Source organism: Phyllostomus hastatus, unplaced genomic scaffold, assembly GCF_019186645.2.
Source record: "Phyllostomus hastatus isolate PE091 unplaced genomic scaffold, TTU_PhHast_1.1 phas_contig_150, whole genome shotgun sequence".
NCBI lineage: Eukaryota > Metazoa > Chordata > Mammalia > Chiroptera > Phyllostomidae > Phyllostomus > Phyllostomus hastatus.
In genome coordinates this window covers 12,752,012-12,778,679 of record NW_025333611.1, presented here as the reverse complement: position 1 = coordinate 12,778,679, position 26,668 = coordinate 12,752,012, and the positions used below count along the sequence as shown (strand labels likewise).

At 45.7% G+C, this 26,668-nt stretch overlaps 1 protein-coding gene across 3 annotated transcripts in view; it reads right to left on the bottom strand.

Annotated features, from left to right (window-relative positions):
* ATP10B (ATPase phospholipid transporting 10B (putative)) overlaps positions 1-26,668 on the bottom strand; it is a 230,329-nt gene that overhangs the window by 79,621 nt on the left and 124,040 nt on the right. For 2 of the 3 annotated variants that reach the window (XR_006784369.1, XM_045827276.1), the window contains exons 4-5: positions 6,126-6,420; positions 4,931-5,125 (exon numbers count right to left, since the gene is read on the bottom strand). Coding sequence is in view for 2 of the 3 variants with exons in the window: in XM_045827276.1 (XP_045683232.1) it covers positions 4,931-5,125; positions 6,126-6,400 (470 nt within the window). In the remaining variant the exon portion in view is untranslated. Of the gene's footprint in view, positions 1-3,590; positions 4,233-4,930; positions 5,126-6,125; positions 6,421-26,668 lie in introns of those variants that run through there. The other variant, XM_045827279.1, reaches the window with a different exon arrangement.

The following is a 26,668-nucleotide window of genomic DNA, read 5'->3' as shown; positions in this document are numbered from 1 at the left end:
CCTCTGTGGTCACTGAGGTGTGAGGAGGGACTTGGCCTCCAAGAGTGCTTCTAGAGTGCCTTTCTTTTCCCTTTGTGAATTATCACATGTAGAGGTGAAGGCTGGAGCTGCTGCAGCCATCTTATCACCATGAGGGAAGTTTGCCTGAAGATAAAGATGACATAAAGGGGACTGAATGAAAAGGACAGCTAAGTGTTGGGTCTAGGGTACATACTGAACCTTGCCTTATCACCTGCCCACCTCAGCATGGTTGTAGTGACTTAAACCAAGAAGTCTCTTTGTTGTTTAAACTCATTTGAGTTGAGCTTTCTGCTGCTTTGAGCAGAAGGCATTTCAACAGACACAACTGAGTTGAACAAAGTTGGTTTAACTCAGGGGTCATCATCAAGGGTCTCTCGGAACTTTTATTGTGTTAATGAGCATGGTTGTACCTTTTCCCAAGTTTATTTGGCTGTGGGTTCTGTTCTTTCACAGTGTTTATCTCCAGCTCAAGATCTAGTCTGACTCCAAAGTGTTACAAAAGTGCAAACTGAGACCCAGAGACTTAAATGACTTCTCTAAGCCATTACATCAGTGATGGGTCTGAGCTGTGTGGTTCCATTTACACATGAATCTCTTTGCAGCTCCAAACCACGTTGTCGAAGAGTTGACTGTACTAGCAGTGAGCTGCAGATCTGGGCCGAGAGGGTAGGCTCCCTGACTCCTAGGTCTGCCTGCTCACTTCTAGACCACACCCCCTCTGCCCAAAGGGGTAAAGAGGTTCCCTCTGTGAAGATAAATCTCAAAAGAAGAATCCAATAATTCTTTTTCGAGAATCCAGATTCCTAGGATACCGTAAAGCAAAGGCTGCAAAGTAGGGAGCTCCCAGGAAACGTAACTTTATGTCAAATAAAATAGGTCTGAAGTATTTGAGAAAAATCAGTCAGTTACCAACATTTAAAAAGCAGGTTATTTCAAATAAAAATATTAATTCTAGCTCCCTTAATAAAACTCAGGCAATCTAGCAACATTAGCCCTCGACTGCATGGGGCAAAAGTAGGTTTATAGTTGTTTTTATCGAAAGATAACACAGTCATTAATAAATAATTAAAGAATGAACTTTGTTTTGTGTACTCACAACTATAAACCTACTTTTGCCCCACCCTGTACGTCCACATGGTAACCAGCTGCAGCTGAGCGGCCATCTCTGCCTCCTGAGATGAATGCATGCTCCCCACCCCCTTGCCACAGTCCCCACCACTCTCTACTGCCACCTATCGCTGAGGCCAAGTGTCACTTGCCATGTATAAGCACACACACGCAAATACGGCTTTCCTGTTTGTATCCAGTCCATTTTATTCAATTTCCTTCCAGTCCCTGTAGTCAATTATTTGGCTCTCCTGGAAAAAGTAAGAAATATTAACAAATATCCCCAAGGCTCAGTAAGTCTGTACCAACACCGAGTGAATCAATGATGAATAGTTTTCTTTACTCGGTACTTTTTCTTAGTCTTTCATGGACCATGGAGCAGGAGGGCCAGCATATATACATATTTGCCATGGATGTCTTTCTTCAGATGCATCTCTCTGTCCCTATTTTTCCACTAAATAGACTTTGTCACAAAACCCCGAATGCCCCTCTCCGCCAGTGAGCCTGTGGACGAATGTCTCTTCTTGCTGGGATTGTTACCACCTAGGCCTTCTGCCGTCCTGGAAGTTATTCTGAGGAAAGAACTACAGCCATCCAGTCTCTGTTGGGCCAGTACCCTGCACAGGCCAGCCTGTGGTCTGATCCGCCCTGACATCATCCCGAAGAACAGGCCCATTATTCTGGGATGCTTCGGACAGGATTCCTGGCAGGGCAGGGAGGACAGGACCAGGCTAGTTGAGGCCCATGTGCATTCCTCCCTGGAACCAGCTTCCAGACTCACTAGCTTCTCTAATAGGGGGGCTAGGGGGGTGAAGAAAGAAAGAAAATAACAACAAAGGAGGGAACAAAAAGTGACGGGTGGATCGATGACAGAAGAAAAGCTATGCTTTCTACAAAGCCAGCCTTGTCAAAGAAAGACGTCTGACCCCCACAGTTAGTTCCCCTCTCTTTATCGTTCCTTATTCACAGGAGAGCGATGACTCAATCTCAGCCCTAGGTTGTGCCAGCAACATTCAGGACAATTAGGCCCAGCTGAGAAAACAACCACAAACCCAAACTAAAGCCTTGTGATTCAGTTTCTTAGACGCAGGTGTGGTCCTGCCCGCATGGAGACCCGAAGCTCATCTGAAGCTGACAGAGGACACGGAGCCTCTTGGGGTGACCTGGAGACACATGCGTCACCTGCGTGAGAAGCCTCCCTGGTGACAACTTTCCAAATGGAGTTTGGCTCAGCAACCCTCTCACCAGCCAACTCCAAACGGGTCTCCTTCCCTTCCACGAGGCGAGGACCCTTCCTCAGAAGGACGCAGTCCCTGCTCGTACAGCTGCAGCACACACCTTGAAGCGAGAATGACCAGAGCCACTGCGGAACTCGTGCTGAATTACAGTTGACAAAGTCAGAGGGAAAACGTGAGACAGACAGTGCTCCTTGGGCGAGACATTCTCCTGATTCGCCAAGACGTCACGCCCTCACCCGCTAGTGAGTCCATCATCTAAGCATGGGCTGCTGACCCAGAGAGCCCTCGGTCGGGCAGCCCGTCTGTGAGCCCAGGCTCGGTGGCCTCGCTTTCTTCCAGCCCATGCGAGCCGGCACACACTTGAGACACATGATAACTCTACTCTCTTCCCTCCCTGACCATGAGCATGTCCTTTCCCTAACACCTGAGGCCGGTCAAGTGCTGGTGGAACCTTTGTAAAGCAATGACCCATATAAAATAACAAATAATGTGGCAGCAAGACAGGTGGTGTGCAGCTTTTACTTTGGCTGGGACAACGTCAGAGAGGAAGCCGAAGGGCAGGCTTGACGATGGAGCTGATAGGAGTTTTACACTCTAAAAACAAACCCATTGCAGCGTTCATGACACGTTAGGCATCGTGCTAAGCGCTTTCCAAGGATTACCTTGTGCAATTATCGTGACCACCCCAGGGAAGTGTTCCGATTTTACAAATGACAAAATGAGGCTCAGAGAGATTAAGCGAGTCGCCTGAGGTCACGCACTTCTCTAGTGACAGGGACGGCGTTTAGCCCAGGCGTGGAGTCTCTGATGCCACTTCTCCTAATACGACTCTCTGCCAGTAGCTCCCCCAGCCAACAGCGATGCCTCCTGCCCTGGAGGGTGTCCAACCCGCGCCACTGTGCTCATGGCCACACAGGACCAAGGATAGGTGAGCATGTATGCAAGATTCTTAAATACTAAACACGTTTGAAACAGCAAAGAGCATGCCATCTAAGAAAGACCTCCTAATTTTAAAAAGTATCTGAGTCCAGCCTCTACTGTTTTGTTTTGTTTTGTTTTTTGGTTTCACACCATAGTCTTCACTGGGAAGAACTGAACAGCTCCACTGAGGTAATGTGATGTTCTCTCCCTCCTTACCCCTTCTCCACACAGCAGCTACAGGGGTAGCACCCACAGGCAGAGCAGAGCTGGGCCCCCCAGGTGAGCCGAAGTGTTTCACGTTACCTGCTATAGACGAGGCACTCTCTGTTATTGATCACCTTATCGGATTTGTACCTCCGGAGGTCTTCCCAGGCATCCTTGATGGCGGTGACCCCCAGGATGATACAGATCGGTATCAGGTTCACCTCGGGCTGGAAGGCATTGACCACGGGGACGAAATTCAGAACCGCGATGCCCACAAAATAGATGTTGGCAAACCGGTGTAGCTGCTCAAAGATGTTCTTGGGCACGAAGGACAGCACGGTGTACTTGCTGGTCTTAATCTGGTTCCCGCAGTAGTGCCTGTTGGGGTTCTCTTTGCGGGACCCTCCTTCAAAGGGCAGGCTGGAGACCACCACTCGTTTCCTGTCTTCTTTCTTCTTCCGCCTTCTCTTCCCTTCTTCCTTTCTCATCTCTGCTCAGTCCCGTGTCTTTAATTCTCACGGGATGGCTTGTGAGCTCCATGCAGAAGAGGTTTTTCCCTGTTCAGTGCCATTGTTCAGCCACCAGCGAGTCATGTCTCTGACATCTTTTACCTCCCTTCTCTGCACGAAACTTCTCTCTCCTTTTTAAAGGCAAATTAAAAACAAAAAGCTGGTGTACAAACACCGGGGGAGAAATCTAACAAGGAAAGAAAGAGTTTGCAAAGGACAGGTGTGCACTTGCCAGGCCACTTCCTCCTACCTGCTGAGACTCCACCTTCTGGAATGTGGACAGACGTCACCAGTCACCCACAGGTATCTTTCTTTTCCACCCTCAGCAGCTGGGAACAGGTGTGCCAACTCTGGGTCCTAAAACCTACCTGATTAAGTTCTCTAAAAGCAAGGATTTTTAATCAAGAGACTCGGATGCTTGAAAAATGGTACTTAATTTCTGGTTGGGAGACACTGCTTGTTACCCCCCAAAGATCTGCTCCTAAACTTGGTCTCCTGAGATGATCCAGTCAACACTGGACTTCTTAGCCCTACTCTTAATAATATAACTTCCTTGTGTTTAATTATATGAGTGTTTACACAAGTTAAATTAAGGTTTCTAAGTCTCAGCACTATTGACATTTTGGGTTGGATAGTAACTGTTTGTCGTGAGGGGGGGCTGTCTCATCTATGTAAGATGTTTATTTAGCATTATCCTTGGCCTTTGCCCATTAGATAGATTCCAGTAGCAGCCTCCTTCCTAAAGTAGCAACAAAAATGTCTCCAGACACTGTCAAATGTCCCCTGCAGGGAAAAATTGCCCTTTTGAGAATCACTGAAATTATGTGAACTTAAGAAAATACGTGAGAAGAGAGACCAGTCTTTTGAGAGTGCTGATGATTTTACATAATTGACTTGCAAGAGAGAACACAGAAGAGTGATTCCCCTTACCTCTCATATATCTGGATGTGGGAGCAGTTTATCTCTCTGTCAAAGCGGTATCTCTTGAAGTCCTCCATGCCGTCCTTGACCATGATGATGAACAGGACAGTGGCCAGTGGTAACATGGTGATTTCCCGGTGGAAAACCTCCATGGCGGGCATCCAGTTCAGAATCACCAGGAACAGGAAGTAGAGGTTGGCCCACCTGCAAGGGGCGAGCAAGGTGTGAGTGAGCATCACGGAGAAGAAAAATACCCTCTCCACCCTATTCCTCCCCTACCCTTGACCCTTCTCCGACTCAAGTGACATTCTTTCTCAGCGTCACCTCGAACAACACGGAAAGGGGTTTGAAGCCAAATCTATCCAGATTCAAACTTGGCTCCTACTGTTTACTCGCTGTGTGACCTTTCTGAGAATGTTCTGTCTTGTGTAAAATGAGAATAGTGTTGCCTACTTTAAAGGGTTCTTAGTACATGGGTCACATTTATGTATACAACGGAAGGTTTGGGAGCATGGTGGTTGCTTAGTAAATGGTATCTTATAATAATAATTACAAAATTTAGGCTGATATCTAAGTGCATGTTTTGCTTTATAATTAAAAGGCGATTTTTGCATATATTATCCTAAAAAGAGTGGCTTGCATTTTCAAGTTTTCCAGGTGCATCTTGCTCCTCCTTGCCACAGGGCTTTTGCACATGAAGATCCATCTGTAGAAACATTTTCCTGGCCCCCTTCCCCGACTTCTCTCTGCCTCTTTCCACCGAGTTAACGCATCCTCTTCTTTCCGAAGAAATGATGGTTATACTTCAATCACCGGTTCCTCCTGGAAGTCTTCCCTGTCTTTCCGAACTAGGCCAGACTTCCCTCTTGCTCCAGCAGCACCACATATCTTTCCTTGAAAATACCTATCTGGGTTATCATTTTACATCTATTTATATAATTTGTAAAACTAATGTCTCTTTCACTGGATGATATACTCAGGATGGTCTTTTTTTTTCCCCCTCATGTATTTCTAGAACTCAACACATGGCCTAACACAGAGTAGAATGTTTATAAATACTTATCGAATGAATGATATGGCTTCTTTCTCAATGTACATGCATTTGGATACTAAAAAAGGGGGGGCCCATGGTGCACATCTCTGAGATTCTCTGAGCGGCAGATACTTGGTCACAGTGAGTTTTGCTCGCCAAGGGCGTGTGCACCTGTGAAACTGCTCCAGGAGGTTCTGGGGCAGGAAGGTGAGGAGTGAGTACTTGGTCGTGCAGATCCGGTTGCCGGAGTATCTCCTGGAGACCTTTGCCCAGTCCCGGTGGAATGTGTCGTTGTTGGGGAACACGACCCGCTGCCGTGTCAGGTTGTAGCTCTGCCTCCCCTTCTCTGGGGACAGCAGCGGTGTGGCTTCAGATGGATGCTGGAGGTGGTCATCTCTGAGTCGCCACTGCCACCGGGGCCAGGATGAGTCCACCGAGAGGGCCATTTCCTGCAGCAGGCTACGGTCTGGAAACACATGAGAAGTCGCTACGGTCAGAAGAAATACATGCACGTGGTGTATTGGCTCATCCCTTGTGCACCCACCCACCCAAGGAAGATTCTGGGACACAACGTGAGGTAAGTAGGTGCAATCCCCATCATCCATATTTGCTCTAGGGTGAGAGACATGGAGCAAATAATCATCTAAATAATACCCAACTAATACAGGGATAAATGCCATGAAAGCATTTAAGAGGGTGGGGTTCTGATGACCTAGTGATGGCCACCAGTCTGATGGGCTGTGACCCCAGAGGTCAGAATTCTAGCTCTGGTTCATTGCTGTCTCTGAACTCTCCCTTCACCTGGCTGGTCTTCAGTTTCTGCACAAGCATTTTGTGAGGAACAAATTGGACAGTGTGTAAAAGTAAGTTGAGATATGTCTTAAAGGGAAAGGTATTTATTCTTTAGGTTTTCTTCAGCTCCAAAATTTTCTGATATTGATATTTTGGAGAACCCCATTTGTGGCCAGAACGTGAAATGACAGTGATAGGTGGGACAGAAGAGAGAGGTTATTCTCTAGGACACTGGGGCCCGGGGTGACTGGGAAGTGCTGTATGGGGTTCCAGGAACACCAGATGGCTTTCTCTCACCTGGTTGTCTGGAGTTGGGGGAGGGAGAGTCCTTTCTTTCTCTCTACTCTGTCTGCGGGAGGTTCTGAAACCGAGCACTTGTCAAGCAGACGATTTCTCTAGATGGTGGACGAATGATGTGTTATCCAGGATATTTCAGTTTTTGAGCTCTTTCAGTGAAAGCTCTAAGCAAGTTCTCAAGGTTCCTTTTAGCCAAAGCTTGCCTGAAGACCCAGAAGGATACTATTCAAGGATATCCTTTGTAGTTACAAGTTGTATGTAATGATGCTTCTTACCTAGTAGGCTAGCAAGATGATTTTCTTTTGAATAAATGGATGAGTAAATGTCAGCTATTATGAATTGTACAATGAGCTACCCCTTCTGTCATTGTAAATATGATTCACTTAAGGAGAAAAAGTCCCACTTCTAGTTTAAATGGTAATATTTTCCCTTCTTGGTGCCCATGTGATCTGACCCTTATCATAATTCTCCTCATGACTTTAATCAATCCAAATGATTTTCAGTCCACAGACTCCAAGGCTATAAGAAGCTATTCAGAGTCTTAAGTGAGTCCTTGTAGCAAGCATGAAAAAATAAATGCAATTATAGATGCCCATCATAATGTGACCAAAAGCAGTATTATGACATTTGACAAGCCAGAAATAATATTATATACCTTCTTTCTTATTATAAAAAATATGTCATTTTTATGGATTTTTTTTATTGTAAAAGAAAAGGAAATGAAAAGATAAATTCCTGAATAGAGTTGAAAATGCAAATGAGAAATATTGCCTTGGCTGGTCCCTTACCTATGGGACCTCTCATAATTGTAGGTGATAAGATCTTCATAAATAAAGAAGCTGGGTTGGTATGGGAGATGCGGGTATTTCAGGTGGGTGGTTTAAAAAGCCCACTTATCATAATCATATTCTTTATTAAGAACGAAAAATAAGCTTCTTTAAAAATGAAGCAGATATAAACTGGATGCCAGACTAGTGGACGAGAGTTTGATGGGACGTTCCCATAGTTTCAAAGTATCTCCCCCCCCGCCCCCCCCAGTTATTAATTATAATGGTGAAAAGAATCGCTTTGTGGTGGAGAAACCTGGCAGTTACGACCTTCCCCCCAAATCAAAGCCTGAGTCCCCAGGACTGGGTAACTTGACATCTTGTGCCTCCTGATATGCTGATGTACTGGGAAGGACATGACGCCACCTCTGTGGGCAGTCACAGGGAAACACTGAAAAAGTGCAAACGGGGGGGCTAGTCTATAAAACAGCTGGCCTGTGTTTTTCAAAGGTCAAAGGTCAAAGAAGGGCAGAGGACTGAATAAAAAGAGATGACACCTACATGCGATGTGTGATACTGGACTGGACCCTGAACTAGGCGGAGCTAAGAATGGGCATGAGGATGTTCTTGGACAATGGGCAAGATTTGAATGTAAAAGCAGACTAGGGAATGGTATTTTAATAATACTGAACTTCTTGATTTTATAATAATTATATGGTGGTTATTTAAGAAAATGTTCTTGTTCCTAGGAAATCCATGCTAAATTCAGTATGGGTAAAGAAGCAAGACACCCCAATGGCTCAGAAAACAATGTCTATATTGTATGTATGTATATATATGTTCATATGTGCACACACACAGACACACTTACTACAAGGAAGCAGAGTCGGGAAGACTTCCTGGAAAAAGAACTATTTATTTTCACAGTCACCCAAAGAAATGCATACGAGTTAGCTCGGTAGGGCAGTTGTGGAAGGTTGTTCCAGGTAGTGCCGTTTCTAGGAAGAGACAGTTCACAGGGGTGTCCCGCCGAGTACACAGGAGTCGGGGACACAGGGTGTTGAAGGCTGAGGCTAGAGACACAGACCAGGGCCAGGTGGCCTGTGGAGGCTGTTCCCTGAGCCGCGAGCGGGAGGAGTCCTGAAGGGTGCTAGGCAGGCAAGTGAGCAGAGCAGAGCAGAGCTGCTCTGGCCCAGCCGCACCTGAACAGGCCACAGAGGGCCCAGGGGGGTGACAGGAAGGCAGCTTCTCAGTCCCCGCTCCTACATTCCCTCCCACCCCCTCAAATGACTGCTTTCCAAAAATAGAAAAGGAAACACAGGGGCATTGTGTAACCCTTTTATCTGAGGTGTGGTTTATTACTGCTTTCAGGAAGGGAGGGGCGTGCCTGGAGAGACTCTCCAGGCCCCTCCCAGTTGTAAAGGCTTTCTCCTCACATTTTCTGCAATGATACCTCCCACTAATAATAAACTCTAGTTGTGCCGGTTCACACTCAGATGACTCTGGCTTGAAGTGGCAACCCTCTCCAGCACCAACATCATCTTCCTTGGGCAGAACGTCCCCTAGATGGTGGTTGGGGGTGACATTCCTACCTGGTGGACCATGAGCCTAACATACTGGGTTAATTATAGATTGCTGAGAAATCCTGTTCTCCCTTCCAAACTTTATCCTGCTTTCTAATCAACCCCAGTTGCTTTCTCTTTCGTTTTTTAAAAAAGTAGTTATTATTTTAGAGAGAGGGGAAAGGAAGGAGAAAGAGAGGGAGAGAAACATTAATATGGGAGAGATACATTGATAGGTTGCCTCTCGCACGCCCCCCAACTGGGGACCTGGCCTGCTACCCAGGCATGTGCCCTGACTGGGAATCGAACTGGTGACCTTTTGGTTCGCAGGCCAGCACTTAATCCAAAGTACCAGCCAGGGCCCTTCCTTTTTCATATTAATGAATCTTAATAAACCCCATCATTAGCAAATTCCATTTTTACTCCTAGGGGTCCATCAACCAGTCAGTCACTGAACAACAAGTAGCTATTGAAAGAACCCTCGTTTTACAGCTGGTAAGTAAGACCTACACATCCACCCCTCTCTTCCTGGAGCTTGCACTCTAGTAAGACTGAGAGATTTTGAAATACATGCCCATAGAAATAAAAGGATATTCACCGACCAGCAGGGTAAGTGCCACAGAGGAGAATGGAGTGCAATGTGCTTGCCTTATAGAGGGGAGTGACCTTGTCCCCGAAGAGGTGGGGTTTGAGCTGAGGTCAGGGGACGAGGGAGAGGTAACTGGATGGTCTTCTGTGTGTGTGTGTGCTTGTGTGTATCTGTGTTGTGTGTTTATGTGTGTGTTTGACGTACAGTGTATGTGTGTGCGTGCACATGTATGTCTAGAAGTAAGTGAGCATCCTGGCAAGAAGTCACGTTTGCAAGGTTCCTATGGCCAGAGTAAACACGTTGACTTTAAAAATGAAAGAAGACTCAAGGAGGGCTAGAAAGCAGAAAGAAGTGGTTACTCAAAAATTATTTTCCCTGCATATAGAGCAGGGGTGTCAAACTCATTTTCACTGGGGGCCACATCAGCCTCGCAGTTGCCTTCAAAGGGCTGAATGTAATTTTAGGGCTGTAAAAATGTAACTATTTAACAGTTAAACAAGAGCTCAGCACTGCTGCCGGGTAGAAACAAGGCGCCAGGCTGGATAAAACAAGGCGGAGAGCTGGATTTAGCCTGCGGGCCTTGTGTTTGCCACCTGTGATATAGAGTTCTCTAAAAAGCATATCGGTTAGTCAGGACTATGGGGAAAACCCTATACAATTTAATCTACACTTGGATTCTTGGTAAGTAGTACACTATATCCTGATATTAGAATGAATTAGAATCTGAAAAAGTTTGGCCTTTACTACAGGCGCTTTTAAAACGCTCTGTCTTGAGGACAAAATATGTGGATCTCACATGTGTGCATGTACGCGCGCGCACACACACACACACACACAAAATGATTTCTTGTTAGACACCTAGTTAACAAACAATAAGCACCTTCGAAAAAACCATCTGAAGTTAGTATAATCAATCAATTATATCAGTTTTACTCAAATTGCAATCATTCTTGAATCCCCTTTTTCTAATTTTTGCCATATCTGAATATCATTTATTTCATTAAATGCGGTATGTTTTGTCAACTTGCTTTTTAAAAGCTAAAATATCAACTTTGGGTTTGTGCTAAAGCATTGATATCCACAATGAAGGGATTTGACACACCAGTTTTTTTTCCCCCCATGGGTACTAACAAGACTTATTTTTTATTAAAATAAAAACTGTTGGCCTGTTATTACAACCTTGTAATAGGCCTGGTGCACCTCTCTCTGCTGTTCTGAAGACCAGGTCTGGAAACCTCACCAACTGCTCAGAGAGCGCCACCATTTTCATTATTCCAGGCTTCCCTCCCCACGCGTGCAAGGCTGCTGACGTGTTTAGCAAGTTTTTGTTTGTTTCCTATAGATGCATCAAAACAGCAGCAGTGACAAAAGGCTTTCATCAACCCTGAATTAAATAAAACTCAGTGAACCAGATTCCTATCCGTTCCACACGCCGTCTACTGGACCAAGGAAAGGTTTGCACGAAAACAATCTTGTCATCAGTTGCATATTCATTTCGCCTTTCTCACATATTTGATTAGATTTGCTTGAGAAAATGGCTATCACTTCATGAAATTTTGTGCCCATCTTACCCACACCCGTTTTACAGATGAAGAACAGGAGACGGGTGAGGGGAACAGAACAATTCCTCTCTCGGATCTGTCCCTTCTTTTTACTTCCTTTAAGGAAAGAAAGCCTATATTTACTAGAATCCAAGATGTCCCCCCCCCATTTCAATGTTTTGAGCCTAAGATATGTCAACATAATTGATATGGTAACATTTCTTTCCTTCTTTTTTATCCTCACAACATATTATTAAATTGGTGGCAGTAGAGATTCCAGGATAGATATTTGGTTGTAGGCCAGAATATAAAAATCACAGTTTGAAGTTCCCTCTCACTAGGGTTTCCAGTTTTGGGGACCTGCCCAGGGAAGTGGAGTGAGGCCTTTGTGGGAAAAGAGGGTCAAAGCAGAGACCTCATTCTCCAGCGGAGTTTTCAGACAGTCTAGACACCATGGGGACGGCGGAACTTCCGAGCCTCCATTCACCCGGTTCTCAGCCCCTGGGGTCTACACAGCTGCGTGTGTGGCCAGTCTCGTAAGCACCAGAAAGTGCTCTGTCCTTCCCGATGGGAAGAAAAAGAGCTGTGATCCGCCTCATTCACAGACTAACAAAATGTGTCTGATAATTAGGATGCCAGATGCTGTTGTCCTCTAGAGGAAACAATATTGAATAAGAAATGCGTCTAGGCCCTTGCACAGGATGGGGTGGGGACTGTCGCCTTTGGAGGCTGGAGGGAGTGAAGACGAATGCGAAAGGGGAGGGGAGAATGAGAAAGAAACAGCAATCACCGTAAGTAACATTAACCAAAGGAAGCAGACAATAATGAAAATATACAACAAATGGAATCCTTCCTGGGAAAGGAATGAGCAAAGGGTAAATTTTGACAAAACTCACACATCATCAACACGCCATGCTCAGCCTCTGTCTCTCCTTTTTGAGTGAATGCATTTTATCGCTGATTGGTTTTTCTCATAGCTCCTCAGCCTTAAGAGCCTTACTCCAACAGATTTTCAAGGACAACTATTTTTTAAGCAGACAAGAAGGTATTTCTGTAGTCGGCTATGTTGTACTTCATTGCTCCCCAAGTTCATTAGCGTTTAGGGCATCGCCAGTTACCCAGCAAGCTGACCTCCCTTTTGTGGGATTTGGAGCTCAGACCTCTCATTAGCTTTGGGTGGGAGTAACACACTACAGAACTAACTTGCCATTTCCACTTCTCTAGGTAGCTGAACTTTAACATTTCGGAAACTTTCAGAATCTGTCCAAAATCCATTTTGGTTTCAGTCTGTGAATAGCATCTCCATTTACCGAAATGGCCTAGCCACTTCCAGGTTTCTCCTTTATGTGCTATAGCCAATCAATCTGTAAGTTCTATAGCCAATTTTAAGTTCTATTCAATTCTGCTTTCGAAATAGTCTTTCAACCCGTCTGCTTCTCAGTATTTACCACTTTCAATCTAATCTAAAGGTATTGTCCTTTCTCGTCTTGGACTACTCAATAGATTTCTAACTGGTTCCTGCATCCTTCCTGGCCCCCTTTCCAATGTAGTCTTCACATAGCAGCCAGTTACTTCCCCACAGTGTAAGAAATATCATGCCAGCATTCTCTCTCTTTTAGAGAAAATGGAAGGGAGGGAGAGAAACACAGTTAGTTGCCTCTTGTACATGCCCCCACCAAGGACCAAACCCACAACCAAGGCACACGCCCTGACCAGGGATCAAACCCCTGTGAGGCCCAACCAACTGAGCCAGACTGGCCAGGGCTCAGTTCTCTTGTTAATGCTCTTTATGATTGCCTTTGTATAAAATCTGCCTCTGACTCAGACCCACTGTATCAGAAAGTCTGGGCACGGGGTGGGAAATAGGCCCCTTTAACTAGCTCCCAGGTTATTCCATGTAGGGGTTGCCAAAGGACAAACCTGGAAAGCCACTGACTTATGCACTCGCCTACTTGCTCTCCAGTGGAAGCGACCTTTCCCCATTTCCTTCCCTGGCATCCAAGGCTGGCTTCCCAGGTACCTTCCTAAAGCAAGGCGAGAGAGCTCAGGAAACAAAAAGACAATGTGGGCAATCTTGTGAGTTTGTTTGGTAAGAGGCAGGCAAAATGAAATGCGTGATTTCATTTCTTATATCCCTCCAGGCAGAAATGTGACGTCACTTAAATGCTGTCTTATAGATTGTATTGGTTTCTTTTACCGACAAAATAATTAAGTTGGGCCTAATTAAAAGTGAACAAATTGCTTGCAGAGACGAAATGAATCAGTGCTGAGCTGAAGGGTGAAGACAGTCATGCCAAGTCTGCGGGGCTGAACGCAACTGGGAGATGACAGTGCACACGGATGGGCTCGGTCCAGCTCCCTCAAGGCCCGTGCGTGGCTGTGTGAGTGAGGGGCTCACGGGTCCATCCTGGGAAGACTGAGGTGGGGCAGGCAGCCGGAGAAATCTGGGAGGAGCTTTCTCAAAGTCAAATGGACTAGGCATTTGGCGTAGTGCAAAGAATGTAGGGCCAGATTTGCTAAGTGGGGTGGGAAAAATGGACATTTTAGCATTTCCCTCAGGAATTTTTTTAGGGCGGGAATATACCCTGCTCAACCTTTGGGATGGAAGGCAAGGGTTCAAGATTGATGGGAAGAGGAAAGTGGAGAGGGCAGGGAGAGGGAGAAGGAGTTGGCAAGAGCTTGAGAAATGGAAATTGAGATGGTAGCAGGTTGGGGTGTGTGTTTTCAGAAGAAGGCAGGGATTTTTTTTTTAAATGTTGATCTACAGTTGACATATCACATCATATTAATTTCAGGTATACAACATAATGACTCAATATTTGTATATATTACAAAATGATCATCACAATAAGTCTTATTAATGTTCATCACCACTCAGCTATAGAAAACTTTTTTTCTTATGATGAGAATTTTTAAGATCTAGTCTCTTAGCGACTTTCAAATATATAATATAGTATTATTAACTATAGTCATCATACCACAGTCATCTATGGTATTTATTAGCTATAGTCATCCCCATGACTTAATTATTTTATAAGTGCAGGTTTGTACCTTTTGACTATCTTTTCCCATTTTACCCACTCCTATCCCTACCTCTGGTAACCACCAATCTGTTTTCTGTACTTACGAGTTGTTTTTACTTACAAGTGAGACTATTTCGTATTTGTCTTTCTCTGGCTGACATTTCACTTAGCATAATGACCCCCAAGATCGATCCATGTTGTTACAAATGGCAAGATTTCCTTCTTTTTAATGGCTGCATAATATTCCACTGTATAAAACTTATATTTTTTAAAAGGTTGATTATTCACTTAAAATACATATGCTATTATATTATAATGTAATATCCCTCCATGTTACTTTAAAAGTGTTAGTAAAACCTTATAACACAGAGTGGCCTTGTGTGAATGGCATCATTGGATTGGGGGGTAGAGGTCTAGAAACAAGAAGGACTTGTCCTCATCCTTGCCTCAGTGCCAAGGGGAGAAGGTGAAAGAAGAGCCACAAGACAGTGGAGAATGAGAAACAGAGCAAATGCTGGAAATCAAACCAGAGATGACCGGAAGAAACTTCAGTCCCATAGGAATTCACAGGAGTTGGGGGCAGGGCAAGTGGTGGCATAGGGTTTTCCATGACCTATGGGCTGGGGGTCAAGTTGATTTCAGCTGGAGTTTAAAGGTCAGGGCAAGCCAAGCTGACACCTGGTCTATAAGTCCCACCAACAAGCAACGTGGCTGTGGGCAGGTTGGTTACTCTTTCCGGGCCTTACCTCCCTCCCCTGTACAATGAGGGAGTTGGACCAGGGAGTCACTAAGGCCCATGTTCTTTGACTTTGGGTTCAATTCTCACCTGGACTCTTCTGAATTCAAGGGGATGAGTGGCTCTGACAGGGGACCTTGCAGAGGGCGATTATTTCCTCCCCATATGACGGCCAGTCCCTACGAGGTACGTGATCTTAGCTATGTTACTGAATCTTTTCTTTTCACAAACGCAGCCTTTTTTGAAAATTCATCTGTTTTGGTTGAGTTACTCTCTTACACAAGCGTTGGGCTGAGCCTTCTCATATTTTCCAAAGAAATAACCGAACCCTCCTATCTCCATTCTTGCTTCTATTAGATTACTATATAAACAACAAGGGTTTCAAAAGGTCTCTATGTGGTCCAAATGTCTATTCCCAAAGTAGGGAGGACTTTCAAGAAAGATCCAACTGTGTGTTGGACATCGCCATCTGGGTGTGTTTTCAGAATGTCAGGCTCAGTTTGCCTCCAAACGGACTGAGTGTCCTCACCCCTATACCTGCTGCTCCAGCCCCCTCTGTCCTGTCCCCCGGAATGGCAGTGCTACCCTTTCAGCTGCCCAGGCTTTCGACTCCTTTCCCCCAATGTATCCAGTCTTTCACCAAGCCCCTCTGACTGTAACTCAGACGTATCTGTCAGTTCTCTCTGCTCTTCCCTGAGCCCCTCGCCACCACACCAGTCCTGGCCGCTTTCATCTCTTGCTTCCATTACTTGAAAGGTTTCATAGTTTGCCCTCCTCCACCCAACTTGGCTCCTCATCACTCTGCATTTGCGCAGGGACATCAGAAAGATGTCATCAAGTTGGAAATCCATCCATGTCATCGCCTTGCTCAAAACCCTTTCTGGCTTTCAATTGTCCTTGGTCAGGATTCCAAACAAAACCTTAACATACTTTTTGACTCCTTTTCTCTGTGAGCCAGATACAGCCTCTCTGTTAGGGCTTGTCTTTTGTTAATCTCCCTTTCACGCTCTGCTCTGGTCATGGGAAATTATTTTATTTCCTTCTGTGTCTCTCTCACTGTCACCGCCAGTACCAGCTGCACTTTCTACCTCCCAGGTCCCCAAAGCCCAGCTACTTCCCCTCCATGTTTTAGGGCTTAGATGCCACCCTTCCCAGAAAGCCTTCCTCGGTTCTGAAGTATGATGGAGGGGCTACGCATGTGCTTCATGGTGCCCCATCCTTACCCCGTGTTAGCTCCTAGTCCTGCATGTTGAGACCATGCACTTGTCGGGATTGAGGACTTCTACAGAGTGCTCACCACTGGACCCCAGGGTCTCCTGGGAGCAGGGACCACTCTACCCCAATGCCTGGTAGGGTCAACTGTCACTTTACCCAGCACCTCCTGGGAGCAGTTAGGACTTTATACTACTCCTTCCCTGGGACAATGATAAGCACCAAGAAAAGCTTCATTTCTTTGATGAATAAACACATCTGCATTTCAATATTATTTTTAAGAATTTCAGAGAACTTCCACTTTACCCCCCCAACAATCCTCTGAGGTAGGTAGGTGGGGCCTGTATCATAGTGGGTCTCCTCAGCCATGGGGTTAAGTTCCTCAATGTGCCCATTCAGAAGAATCTGCGGCTAAGATTCTTGAAAAACAATAGAGGTTCCCTTCCCTGGTGAGCAAGGAAAGTACAAAAGAAGTTTTATTGTAGTTCTGAGAGTGTAATAAAAAATACATTGAACAAAACAATCAAGGTGGCACAGTAAATAAAGTCAATATAAATGACATCCATCCTTTTGAATAACAAAGGCATGGCACGATTTCACTCAGAACCCGCTCCCAGAACTTTTTTTAATGCTTGGCTCTCCTAACACCAGAAACTTGAAATTAATTTTGTTTATAGCTAACATCTGTTATGAAGCATAAAAACAAAACCCATGGCTTTTGATTTCTGGCTCCTTGGGTCTCCGCAACTCAGAATGACTGGATTTTTGAGAGAGATAAATGACTGGGGAGGTATTTCTGAAACTCCCTTCCCACAACGCATATCCTTAACTCTGTTCAGGAGGATTTCTGACCGAAGCACTTGAACAGCATGCTCTCATGCCTCTCAGCAAAGGCTCTCCCTACACACTCAGGGTGCAGTGCCAAGGTCAAAGTTCACATGCTTTCAGTATGGTTTCACGCACACTTTCACTTCCGGCACACCATCTTTCTGTAATCACCCTCTGGTTTCCTGTTTTCTTAGACATGACTTGATATTTGCATATGCTGGAACTGAAATCATCCAACTAACCAGAAGAGCTGCAGAAGTAAATTTGCTTTGATGGCATTTTCACTTTTGGTATGATGGTGGCTAATTCTGAATTTCTCTATATTTTTAAACATCCATCTGATTACCTCCCCCCCCCCTCTGAAATAATAGAATGAAGAGAGACTAGGTGACTTGCTTAAGGTCACAAAGAAGCGCAGTGGTGGCGTTAACGCCCGTTTCCAAACGCACGGCCCTGGTAGCTCCGCTTTCGGTTTTTCTGTTTCAGCGGGAGCAGTGCATGCTCACCACTGTATCTCTTGTGTCTGCGATTGCCCCGGTTGGTTTGTTTAAAAATTTAGACTTTTGATTTCAGAATAATTTTAGGTTTACAAAAACGTTGCAAGGATAGTATAGCGTTTCTTCAACCAAGAGAGTCTCCTAATCTCATAGAACCAGGATACATTTGTCAAAATAAGAAATTCTCACTGGCACAATGCAAACTACAGACCCCATTTGGATCTCGCCTGGACATTTTTAAAAATCCCTTAATTTACAAAGAATTTGGAATCAGAGAGAAGTACAGACCCTGACCCCAATGCCACAATGATGCTTGACCATCGGTACCCAGAGACTCAATCAGTCAAAGGCTTGTTTATGAATTGTCTATTTTTCCCTGTTCTATATTTATCACCTACTTTTCAGACCGTGAGAAACCTGGTACTGCCATTGGACAGATATGCACTTATTTGACGAAAGCCCCCATTGGCAACCAGCCTGGGGCCGCTGCTGCCCGCTGCCCTCCCTTCATAGCCACACTGCCTTTAGGACAGCTCAGGAAACAAAGGGAAAGGTTTCTTACCATCTGGTACCCTGACCCATGCCTGCGGTTTGCTTGGGGTCAGTAGCTGCCACCGTAAAGGAACACTGGGTCAAAGTAAAGGCAGTACACACCGGAATGTAACTACTCTCTGTGTGGGCGTCCTTCGGTGGACCGGCCCTGTTGGGAGGCTGCGTACCATTCCCCTGAAGTCGCTGTTGCTCTAACAGGCTTGTTCATTTGCTTTATTACCCCTTTATTCTCTTCTGAAACTTACTAAGTGATCTTCTGTTGGGACCCACACTGCTCCCCGCTCCCTCACTGTGGTAGGGCCCCTGAGCTGGTATGGGGTGGGGGACAGGGGTCTGGCTTTCAAGGCTCTCCAGGCTGTCCGTGACAGCCAACCCTAACCTTCTTGCAGCATCGGAGACCCTGAAAGCGTTCCTAGTTATTATAAGACCCATTACACCACAAGGAAGCCTATTTCTGCACAGAGACATTGTTTTGTTTGGCTTATTATTCTGACATAGGAAATTGAAATAAAAACAAATTAACACTTGCAGATAGCTACACTCACCCTCCCTCCCACCCCCTAGCACTTCATTCTGTCTTTTCATGAAAGCACCAAGAAGATAACACCCCATCTGGTGGGGGATAATTTATTTCCAATTCTCTCGATCTTTTTAGAGTTGTGCCTGTGGAGATCTGGTGGCGTTTTACATCTCCAATATAATGATTTCTATCACAAGAGCTTTACAATTATCCAGTCTATACATACTGCATCGAGACATCTTTCTTTTGGACCTGTGGACCCTTAGGAAGACAAATGGCTTTGCTGTCCAGCAATACGGGGAGAGGGACCATTGCGGACAGCACTGTGTACAGTAGACTGTGACAGCGGCAGATTGTGGGTATGGGTTTTGGAGTCTGAAACACCACAGCATATGCATTGAGAAGAGAGGTGAAGGGCGAGTTTGAATGTATTCTATTCCTCCCTTCTGCTGTGCTCGCCCCTGTGGCACTGAGACTTGTCCTACGTAGTGTTGGAAGAGCTGCCGGAACAGGGGAAAATCCACCCTAACTACGATTTGCTTTACTTGCATGATGCCACCAAACCAAGATCTCTGAACTAACTCATGGATTGAAGATCCCCTAGGGCCTGAGAATCCGTGTGTGCTGGCACTGGGATAGCAAAGAGGCAAAGGGTACACACCAGAGAGGTGGGCAACGGACTTGTGCGCATATGGGGCACTCTATACACGACAGATGTGGCCTTACAAATCTGTGTGGACAGAGGGGCTACTCGACCAATAGTGTGCAGACCATTGTTGACTTGTATAACAATAACTACTTTCTACATCACACACAACAATACATTCCAGGTGTACTAAAGACCTCCCTCCTGGTGTGTGTGTGGGGGGTGGATTTAGTACAAGTTCAAAAAGGAAAAGACAAACACCCCAGCAGAAAGGTAAGAAATGACAGGAACAGACTGTTGACAGAAGAGGAAATCCAAGTGGCTCTAAATGACGTGAAATTATCTCCAGCTTCACTAGTAATCAGGAAAATGCAAATGAAAATGAGAGCACAGTAATACCTGGCTACACCATCAGATCAGGGAAAAAATAAGAAGTTTCATTTCGCTGGGATTTGACAAAGATGGGACGCCATGGGCACTTTCTTATCCAAAGTGTTAGGGCCACTTGGGGACACAGCGTAGCTTCATCCAGCCAGGCTGCGAGTGCGCCCACCCTTAGACTCACGCTTCCACCCCTAGGGGGCGCCCCGGGGAAATGAGCACACGCGGGCACCAGGAGACATGTGCAGACGTGTGCAGCGCATCCTTGCCTAAAAGCTAAAAACTGGAAAGATCTTCGATACCCATCAGACATAAAATGGAAAACTAAATTGTAACATGTATAAAGTGAATATTATATGGCACTTGAAATAATAGTTAAAAGTCTCTGTAGGCTTAGTCATTATTTTCCTATGGGGACTACTCTAAGAATTTGCCACGTGAATATTAACTCATTTAATTCTACTGATTGTCTTGTAATGGGGATACTATCATCATCCCCATTTTATAGGTAAGTCATCTAAGGTATGGAGAAGTTAACTACCCAAGGTTTCATAGCTGTCAGTGGCAGAGTTGGGCTGTGAATGATCCAGTCTAATTCTAGAATTGGTGATATACTTATTTTATTTTTAAAAAAGATTCTCTTTATTTACTTTTAGAGAGAGAAGAAGAGAAGGAGAAAGAGAGGGAGAGAAACATCAATGTGCAAGAGAAACATCAATCGGTTATCTCTCTCATGCCCCCAACCAGGGACTTGGCCTGCAACCCAGGCATGTGCCCTGACCAGGAATCAAACCAGCGACCTTTCAGTTCACAGGCTGGCACTCAATCCACTCAACCATACCAGCTAGGGCTAGCATTGGTGATTGAAACACTATACCTGCCTCATAAAATAAACAGAATGGTCACCAAGCAATAAAAGCACAATGCTGAGCAAAAATTTCAATTTGGAAGATGATATACAGTATGATTATTACTCAGGTTAGGTTCAGCTGCATGTGATACAAACAAAAATGACAATGAGGCTCCAAGGCCATGAGCAACCCAGGCCTTACTGCTCCGGCATCCTTAGCACCGTGCCGACCTCAGGGTGGGGTCCTGAACCCAGGGGCAGCTGCAGCTTCCTCCTGCACTCCCATTCTACATAGGAAGAAGAAGGGGAGGAAGAACACAAGGCACACCTGCCCGCTGAGATCCTTGAAGGGGTCGTCTCAGCAGCCCTGCCCAACAGCCTCTGCTTCCACCCCACAGCTGGCCCTACAGCTGTAAGAGAAGGTGGGAAACGTAACTGTTCAGTTGGGCACCTTGTTGTCCAGAATAAACTACATGCTCCATGAAGAAAAGCAGACATTGAGTAGGTACCTAGAAACTTCTGCCATAAATACCATTTATATAAAGGTTTAAAATGATACTACATATTATTCATGGATCTATATATACTTACTATAGTACAAAAGCATGCATGGGAATTATTAATACCCAATTTAGGGCAACAGTTATTCTGGAGAAGCAGGGAAGGAGGGGGATTAAGAGAGGGAGATACTACAATGAACTTCCACACTAACTTTAAAAAAAATACAGCACAAATGACATGATGTTAACATTTGGTAAGTTGGGTGGCAGGTAAGGCCTGGTGTGTCTTTTGGGGTTTCCAGTTCTCTTCTCTTGGGCAGCGCATCCCCTCCTTCCCATTTTCCCCTCTTCGTGTAGGAGAAAGTCTAGGTGCCCCCCAGCTGCCTCCCCTGTTGCAATCTGAAGCCCTCACCGAACCCGAGACAGTTTGTTCCAAAACGCAGTATTTTTGGAGCGTGCCTGCGTGAACAGGACTAAATTGGCTGAGAGCTTATCAAATGTCAAGCACTAAGCGAAGGTCTTTGCAAGCATTAACTTATTTAATCTTCACGAGAGCCCTGGAGCTAAGAGCTGCTGCTATTTCCATATTTCAGAAGGGGAAACGGCTCGCAGAGGTTGAGTATATTTCCTAAGGTTCCAGAGTTCACAGAGGCAGAGTCCAGATGGGAACCCACACTTGCCTGGCCTCTGAACCTGAGCTCCTAATTACCTCGCTGTCCTGAGACCCTTCAGCGAGCTCTTCCGAGGTCCAGTCACTCACTCAGCCTGTTCTCCTGCTAAAGGAAGGGCCCCTGGTGTGGATCGGAAAACCAGGGATAAGGTGCGATGTGGAGTCTGGAATGGAAAAGCAGGATGGGTTTACCACGGGCTTAGTGGGGTCTCAGTCTGGGCGGGTCACGTAGAGGCAGGTTGAGGGGAAGGAGCAGGCAAGCCAGGGACTGAGTGGTCAGAGTGGTCGACAGCTGAAGGACTAAGGACTTCTTCAGCCCTTTGTTATCCGTGCTCTCGCCTCTGCAGGGCAGGAGGCAGTGAGGGGCTGGAGGTGGGACTCTGGCCAGGAAGAGGGTACACACTCTGCTGTCCCCAGCGCCACTGCCCTCTGACATTTAAGCAGGGCTCAGCGCCCACGCCCTGCAGCTCTCTGTCCCCTCACTCCCCTCCAGAGAGCTCCTTGAGGACAGGGACTGTGTCTGGTTCAAGGCCTGTCCCAGTGCTGGCGCACAGCAGGGACCTAAATGTTTGTTACATAAACAAAGGAGCACATAAATGAATAATAAGTCAACTCAGTAGGATGGAGGTTTGGTGGAGGCCTCTGAATTGGGACCCAGCACCCAGAACAATAAATACCAAATTAGCTTCCGTTTCTTGAGGGCAAAGTCCATGTATTATTCATGTGTACTTCGCCCCTGATGCTCGCTGAATAGCTGCTGAGTTGAATTGAGATGAATTATCAAATGAAAACAGGGATTTATAATGATGGTCTGGAATTGCATGAGGCATTCCAGAGATCCATATAGAAAGAGCCAGGTTATTCTGGAAGTGATCCCAAATGTTTAATAAAAACACCTTTATCTTCATGGTCAGAAACAAAATAACTATGGCCACCATTGATTTGGTCCATCCTGTGTGCTGGGTGCTATTGAATGGATTATTACTAAAGCTTAACCTTCACCTTGCAAGTAGATTTTATAATTATCATGTCACAAGGAAGCAACCCAGGTCCAGAAGGCTAAGTGACCTGCTGAAGGCCAAACAGATCACGGAGAACCCAGTTAGGACTTAAGTGCATGTTTCTCGGGCTGTTGGGGCCATTAGAATTTTTTTCCTTTTGCAGCAGTGACAAAGGGCAGTCAAGAAGTTGCTTGTCTTCTTGAGAAAAGGTTCTGCAATGTCCTGTAACTCCTCCCAGGGCACCAGTGATCTTATGGCTACTCTGAATATACTTGAGCTGCAACTACTAACCTAATTGTTTCAGCTGGCAAATCCAGTTGACTTCATGTAAGCCCTTATTTCCCATGGGGGTGATGTTAGGAATCGGTATTGCCCTGTGGACATGGTATACCCCATACAAATCCCAACACTAATCACGAAAATATATGAAGGGAAAAGAGCCCCCCAAATATGTGCTTTTGCAAATACAAATACTGAATGTAAAAGACTGAATGTAAAATTACATTGTAATTTTTCTTCTTCTTTTTTTTAATAAGAGGCTTTACAAAAATCGGAGTGCAATGAAGTTTGAAATGAAAACGCTGGCTGTCTCTCCCGGCACCTCTCTCTCTACCAAGCTCCTTAAGCCCTTTTCCTGCTCCGGGCTTCTCTGAACTGAATTAAAATTAAAGTCAATTCTCTTCAACTTTCCTTATGAGTTCATATGCTGCCTCCCCCTGGGCTGACAGCCCCCTCTCTTCAACGATCCTTTACACCGGCCGAAATTCCTTCCTTAGTGTGTCACATGCGTAAGCTTTCGAAAGGGAGATGCTCCCATGGTCAAAACTGTGGCTTCGACGGAGACGCAGATGATTCATATGGGTTTTCATCAGTCTGCGCCATCAAACATCTTTCTGCTTTCCTGACTCGGCATATTGTCTTTGATTATTGGGGGCATCATTCAGTCAGCTGGGGACTGGGCGACATGGGTGGCAGCAAGCCAGTTTCAAGCGGGTTGTGGGTGCCGAGGTGTGTGTGAGGGTGTGCGAGTGTGTGCCAGTGTGTGTGTGATGACTGACAGAGTGTAAATGTGGGAAGTTGCCTGCAGGGCCTTCCTAGGCTGGGGACAGCAGACGCACACTGCTCTTTTGGGATCAGACCACCTAGGAATTCCAGGACAGAGATGCTCTGTCCTACAGACTGTTACCACCTCCCGAGCAATGGGGATTCGCAGGTGATTATGGTGATGTTGACCAGATTTATAAGATGGATTTTATCAAAGGGGAAAAACAAAGTTTCAAGGTGTAAAAAGGGATCTGCTGCATCTCCACGTGGCCATCCCAGGGCTAATGCCCGCCCCGCTGCCTCCCCTCTGCCCAGGCCCATTGTCGTGAAGGCAGGAGCCCGGCCGGGATGGGGGTTCTGAACAGGTTGCTGCGGTAGAACTCAAAATGTCCAAGGACACTTCTGGAAGTTCCACGTTGTAACTCTGTCCATTTAGGCCCGTCTTTACTTTCTTCAGAGTCCCTGATGAGAGGCTGATGTGCGGGCCAGGCAGGAAGGGGCTACGGAGCTGAGGCCGCACATTGAGCACAGCTACCACGGGCCTTGTTGCAGCTGCTGGGAGGGTTCGCAGGCCGGTTTCGTGGAGAACATACGAGGAGAGCCACGACGCCACAGAGAGGCAGCAACGGCTCCCGACAACCTGACACGCTCTGCCGCCCATCCCTCATGCAGTCGGCTGCTCTGCCTTCCTTGGGTTCTACGAGACATGCAGATTCCTTCCAGGATTCCCTGCTTAGTAAAACAAAACCAAAAAACAACTCCATATCCAGGCCCTTGCCTTGACCTGTCATGACACTGTATATGCAATTAGGTCCAAACTTCCTGAGTTGGAACCTCAGCTCTGCCACTTACTAGCTGTGAGTCCTACGTACCTTCTTAGTTTCTCAGGTACCCCCCTTGTGCGGGAGTACTAGGGTTGGGGGGATTCATGAGATAATATTTCCAAAACATTATAAGAATGAGTGCCCCATAGTAAGTGCTTTCTTTGTAAGTAGTTGTTCACTAAATACATTTAAAAAAACTATGTTTTAGGCAATTCTTGGACTTATGAGTCCATGATTGTGGGTTAAAAATTCCCTGATTTGGATGAAAATTTTTGTTTATATTCAAAATGGGTCACTATTTACTTAAAGATTACATTTCATGGAATATAATTATATAAATACTAAATGTATTCAGGCCAACAACATAAAGACTAAATAATAGAATTTAGCTCACTTCTCTCCTCCTAGCTCACATCAGAGGAAATAATTTTTGAGGATTCATTCATTCATGCATCGATTCACTCATTCATCCATGCATCCATCCATTCATCCATCCACGCATGCCTCCATCCATCACACCAGTTGCTCTCCCTTCTCTCTTCCCATTGGGTCGTGGTAGCTCCCTGTGAACTGATGACTAGTGTACTCACTGAACCTGTCTAACTGTTGGTTGCTACTTCAGCTGCTCCCAAGCACTTGAAATATTCGTTCCACACCAAATGACCTTTCTGCTGGCAGTGAGCATGTCAAAACACAGGGAAAAAGACTCAGGGACCCAAAAAAAACCAAAAAAAAACCCCAAAAACCAAGTAAGGCATGGAGAACAGGACTTGCCGTACCAAATGGAGCAAATCTTATTTACAAATGACCTCTCACCCCCGAGATCAGCCCAAATAAAGAAGCATCTGTCATCTTTGGGAACATCCAATACTCCTCACCCTGACAAGGGGCCTCCAAAGACCAGATTCCATTTCAATCTAATTGGCTCTTTGCCCTTTCCCTGCCTTCCTGCAGCCACGCACAGCAAGCTAAACCATCTCAGGACGGAAAACCAGCCCAGAGATGAGAGGCATCTTGACAGCGGAACCTGGGGGGGAGGCAGGGCAGCGGCGCTGCTAATTAAAGAACAACACAGTGAGATTTCGGCGAGAGGCTGCGTTGCCTGGCATCTCAGAGCACCTGCGCACGGCTGCGTTTGGGTAGGACACTCTGCTTCACTGAGGCATCGCACAGAGAGATCTTTCTGAGCGAATGGTCTAAACTATGTTTGGCCCTCCTCTGTAAGCCCTCCTGAATGTTAGTGCCCAAATTTTCTTAGCCGCAAATGAGTGACAGGTATGAGTGTGCGAGATGGACAGTACATAGGTCAGGCAGAGATGTCATGGGAAATCCAGGCTGAGCGATAGATTCTTTCGCGCTTCTACTCATAAGTATTCATCAGGCATATGTGAAGGTTGAGGCGCTGCTGTAGATGCTGATGAGCTTGCAGGTGAGATTCTTGGCCTCACGAAGCTTACATTTTGGTGGGGAGGAGAGAGGCCAAAGAAAAAGAGACAAACACGATCCCACCAGATGGTGCTTAAGTTCTCTGATGGAATAAAGCATGGAGAGGCCCAGAATCACAAGAACAGTAGCTGACACTTGCTTTTCATGCACCAAGCACAGTGCTCAGCATTTGCTTATAACAACTCATTCAACTTTCACAACCTTATCTTTCCGATTAACTTCCCTGTTTGGCCGATGAGAAAACTGAGTCAGAGAGAGGTTAACCATGATGTGTTACCATGTGGCAACTCCATCCTTCTTGGCCCCAAACTGTTGTGCCATTTTCCCTTCTCTTTGTCTGTCCCTCTATTGGACTCTGTCCCCAAATATACAATGAATCAGGAAATACCACCTTCTTTACCTCAATCAATATACAGAGTCCGACCAGGGCTCACCT